The sequence below is a fragment of the Elephantulus edwardii genome, unplaced genomic scaffold, assembly GCF_000299155.1.
Source record: "Elephantulus edwardii isolate Elephantulus edwardi_28Jun2011 unplaced genomic scaffold, EleEdw1.0 scaffold00217, whole genome shotgun sequence".
NCBI lineage: Eukaryota > Metazoa > Chordata > Mammalia > Macroscelidea > Macroscelididae > Elephantulus > Elephantulus edwardii.
In genome coordinates, this window is record NW_006399967.1 from 2,042,154 (window position 1) to 2,045,859 (window position 3,706).

Sequence of the window (3,706 nt, forward strand, 5' to 3'; positions counted from 1 at the left end):
GGGGACCAGGGTGAGTTGGGGGTCAGGGAGAGTTAGTGGGCGGGGTGAGTTGGGGCTGGGTGAGTTGGGGGAGCAGGGTGAGTTGGGGGAGCAGGGTGAGTTGGGGGAGCAGGGTGAGTTGGGGGAGCAGGGTGAGTTAGTGGACGGGGTGAGTTAGCGGGCGGGCTGAGTTGGGGCCCCAGCTCACCCTGTCCTGCCTTCCCAGGACCCCCTGGAGCAGCTCGGTATCTCGCAGGAGGCCCGCTTCCAGCTGAGCAGCCTGAGGGCCTGAGCCCAGACCCCTGGGTCCCTTCCCCTGGGCCCGCTGGGGCTTCGTCTCTGCAGCTGCCAGGTGGCATGCCCGCTGTGGAGGCACCCGTGCACTAGGTGCTGCTGCAGGTGGCCGGGGACCACTGTCACTTCCCAGGGCTGGCCCTCCTCAGGCTCAGCTCCCCCTGCAAGGGGAGGCGTTCCCTGGCGTGTTGAATGTACATTGAAGCTGTGAAGGGTGAGCGAGCATCAGGCTCCCTCCCTGCCCCGGTGTGAACTGCTGATGGGGCCCCAGGGCTCCTTGTTGAAATAAAGTTACCTCTTTTCCACTGAGCGCACTGGTGGGTGATTTTTAACACGATGCTGGGGACCTAGTGCTCTCCTCCCCCAGGAATTTAAAGTTCAGGGGCTTGAGACGTTGAAACAGAATGTTTATTAAAGTCTAGGTGGCAATGCATAGCACTCCCAGACCTTGGGAGTGGAAGGGGTCCCATGCCCCCCACCCTCTGCAGGTGTGGGCGTGGCTTCATTAGGAAAAGTCCCTTCTAGATGGGATTGCCTGTTCCCTACCCCCACTCAGAATAGCCACAGGACCCACTCCGGTTGAAACGAGTATGTTTATTGCAGCGTCTAGAAGTGACAATGAATGCAGGGTGCAGGCGGCCGGTGGTGGCCAGCCGGGTGCTCGGGTCAGACTTGAACACAAGACAGCACAAAGCTGCGTTTCCATCACAGAATGTTGAGAAGTGGGGAGGAGGCAGCAAGCAGGATCCCAACAAGCCTGAGCAGAGGGGTGGCTCGGGGTGCGGAGAAATAGGGGTGCAGCAACCTTAAGTTCATGGCTGGGCGCCGAGGCCCAGTGGGAATTTGATTTCGTCGGTTCCTGAGGGCGGTCCACTTGCTCCCTGAAGTTGCCCACGAGCCAACAGCAGTGCCCCCGCTAGAGCTGTCGGAAGCCTGGTGGGAGGCTCGGTTGCTGTCACCTGCCCGGGGGCCCACGGTCCAAGCATCCTGGTGACCTCCAGGGCTCTAGTGTCATGTGCAGCCAGGGGCTTCAGGAACTGGCAGGCAGCAGGTGGGACCACCCTAGCTAAGAGAGTGTAGTCACGGGTCGCTGGCAGGCTGAGACTGACCACGTAGACACAGGTACGCAGCTAGAGCCTCCCAGTGCTCGAGTCTGCATCCGGGAGGCTTTGGTGAGGGTGCACTATGGCACTGAGTGCCCCGGTGCCTGGCTGCGTACCCTCGGGCGGGGCGGCCTTCTTGGATAAGGACTGGAACCACCTCTCTCCCGGGCGACTTGGGAACCTCTCAGAGGCCAGCAGGATGGCACCTGGGGGCTGGAAGGGCCGGGAGCCGAGACCACTGACGTGAGGCAGCACCTGCAAGCCGAGCACCGACTGGGGCGGGGGTACTTTGAGGGGGACAGCCAGGCTGACGAGCACCATCTGCAGATCCCAATGACTATTGCTGGGGTGGGAAGGGGCACATCACCGGAGCACCCGCCCCCCTCCACCCCAGGAACGGGCACCATCCAGTGAGTGGCTGTGACCCCAGCCCACTTCAGGAGGAGGGTACGGCAGGGGCCTGGGAGGGCAGGGCTCCGGGAGGGCCGGGATCCCAGGCCCCCCTGCCTGCCCCTGGCCTCACTGACTTGACTGTGGTGACCTGGGGGGACCCAAATCTCACTGGCAGCCTTAGGAAGCACCTGAGGGCAGTGCTAGCTGCACCCCACCCCCCAGTCCACACTGTCCACTGCGAAGCACGCGGAGCACCGAGACAAGGCTGCCACTGGGGCGTGGCCAGGAGTGTCCGAGGATGCGTGGTCTGTCCATTGCAGGTGAGGCCAGTTGGCCAGCACCACTTGTATGCTTGAATAAATAAGGTTCCTCTCTCCCTCACCCCCTTTTCCTTCTTTGTTTTAAAGTTTACTGTGCATTATACAATCTAAAAATAAAGGAGATCGCGTCTATGAAATTGATAAACTTTCATCCCTTCTCTATAAAATACTGTCACGGGTCAGCGTGACTCTCTGCTGTACAAACCCCAGGCAGGCGGCCGCCCTGCCCTCACCGCCCGCCAGCTCCCCTCCCACGTGGCAGCGTGAGCAGAGCGACAGCCTTGGGCACATAGTAAATGCACTTAGTACAAAGGCCAACCAAGCCGGGGCCTTCAGCCCTGGAGCGGGGACCTCGGAGCGGTCGTGGGGTGCCATCCCGCCCCCTCACGGGTTGCCAGGCAGCGTTCACAGTGACGCACGGGGGCTCGAGGTGGGTCCGACCCCCAGGGTAGACGACACCACCAGCCCCCTCCGCTGGGACGTGGACAGTGCGGCAGGCAGCTCGGCCTCCGGTCAGCACCAGGAGAGCGGGAGGCCGCACGGCCTGCCGACGAGGTAGCACCGGGCCAGGCGGGCAGTCTTTCCACAGATGTGTCTCTAGAATCTTCTCCCATAGACATTTCTGAGCAAGTTGCCGTGGATGACTTAGATGGAATAAAATAGGTCAGAGTTGCTTTAACTTTTTAAAAAACGATAAATACTTTATCTAAAACTATCAATGCGTGCGCGGAGCCGCTCCCGGGCCCGGCGGCGCACGGCAGGTTCACAGTAGCTCCTCCGTCCTGTCCGCGGTCCAGTGGTGACCCTGCGGCCGCAGCACCGGGGCAGCACACGCGATGGTCCACGCTGTCCTTGCATAGTCGTGCGGCTGAGGTAGAAGTCCTAGTTACCTGCGGGCCAGCAATGGGAGAGAGCACACGGTCAGTGCCCGCCCAGACACCAGCAGGTGGCCAGAAGGTCCACAGGGTCAGCAGTGACCACAGCCACCCGAGTGCTCAGCATGACAGGAGGACCGGGGCCTGGTCGGCACCGGGGGCCACTATCTGAGAAGCCCCCTGCCTGACACATGGGCACAGAAACTCCAGAACCACCTCCCCGGGGCCGAAGTAACTGGATCTTGCCCACCCTGGCCCACTGCTGGTTACGAGGAGTGCAGGCCGAGGCCCTGCCACCGCACTGCAACCAGGCGGTCACACGGGCCTGTCCAGTGTCAGGCTCACGACGGTGCAGGCACGAGTGTCCCCTCTGTGCTCACCGAATGCCCGAACCCAGAGCGCTGAAACCTCAGGCCGCAGGCTCAGCCGACAGACGGAAATGCTACAGGGCGGCCGGGCACAGAGCCCACCGCGGCGGAACCACCGGGGGCACAGCGCCCACGTGCTGCCCCAGATCCAGCTGGCTGCCCACGGGGTGCTCTGAGCAGGGGAGTCAGGCCCAGCCTCGGCCTCGTGGGGAGTGCTCTGTGCTTCAGTGTGCAGGGACACCAAGTAGAGCACAGCCTCACCCACCTCCTATCACTGAGGAGGGGGTGTCTTCACCACATGTGGGGACACCCCCACTGTCTCCTCCATGACGGGGGCTCACGTGCCCTCCACACCGGGTCACCCCCACTGTCTC

General features: G+C 62.4%; 2 protein-coding genes across 2 annotated transcripts in view; one reads left to right on the top strand and one right to left on the bottom strand.

The window, feature by feature from the left end:
• Positions 1-277, top strand: part of PLEKHJ1 (pleckstrin homology domain containing, family J member 1) — a 3,548-nt gene extending 3,271 nt beyond the window's left edge. Inside the window, exon 6 of the mRNA XM_006897923.1 lies at positions 206-277. Coding sequence (XP_006897985.1) covers positions 206-271 — 66 coding nt within the window. The 3' untranslated portion in view covers positions 272-277. The remainder of the gene's footprint in view (positions 1-205) is intronic.
• Positions 278-978: 701 nt separating this feature from the next.
• DOT1L (DOT1-like histone H3K79 methyltransferase) overlaps positions 979-3,706 on the bottom strand; it is a 40,525-nt gene continuing 37,797 nt past the window's right edge. Inside the window, exons 30-35 of the mRNA XM_006897979.1 lie at positions 3,358-3,600; positions 3,077-3,265; positions 2,791-2,979; positions 2,478-2,633; positions 1,493-1,697; positions 979-1,232 (exon numbers count right to left, since the gene is read on the bottom strand). Of these exons, the coding sequence (XP_006898041.1) occupies positions 979-1,232; positions 1,493-1,697; positions 2,478-2,633; positions 2,791-2,979; positions 3,077-3,265; positions 3,358-3,600 (1,236 nt within the window). The remainder of the gene's footprint in view (positions 1,233-1,492; positions 1,698-2,477; positions 2,634-2,790; positions 2,980-3,076; positions 3,266-3,357; positions 3,601-3,706) is intronic.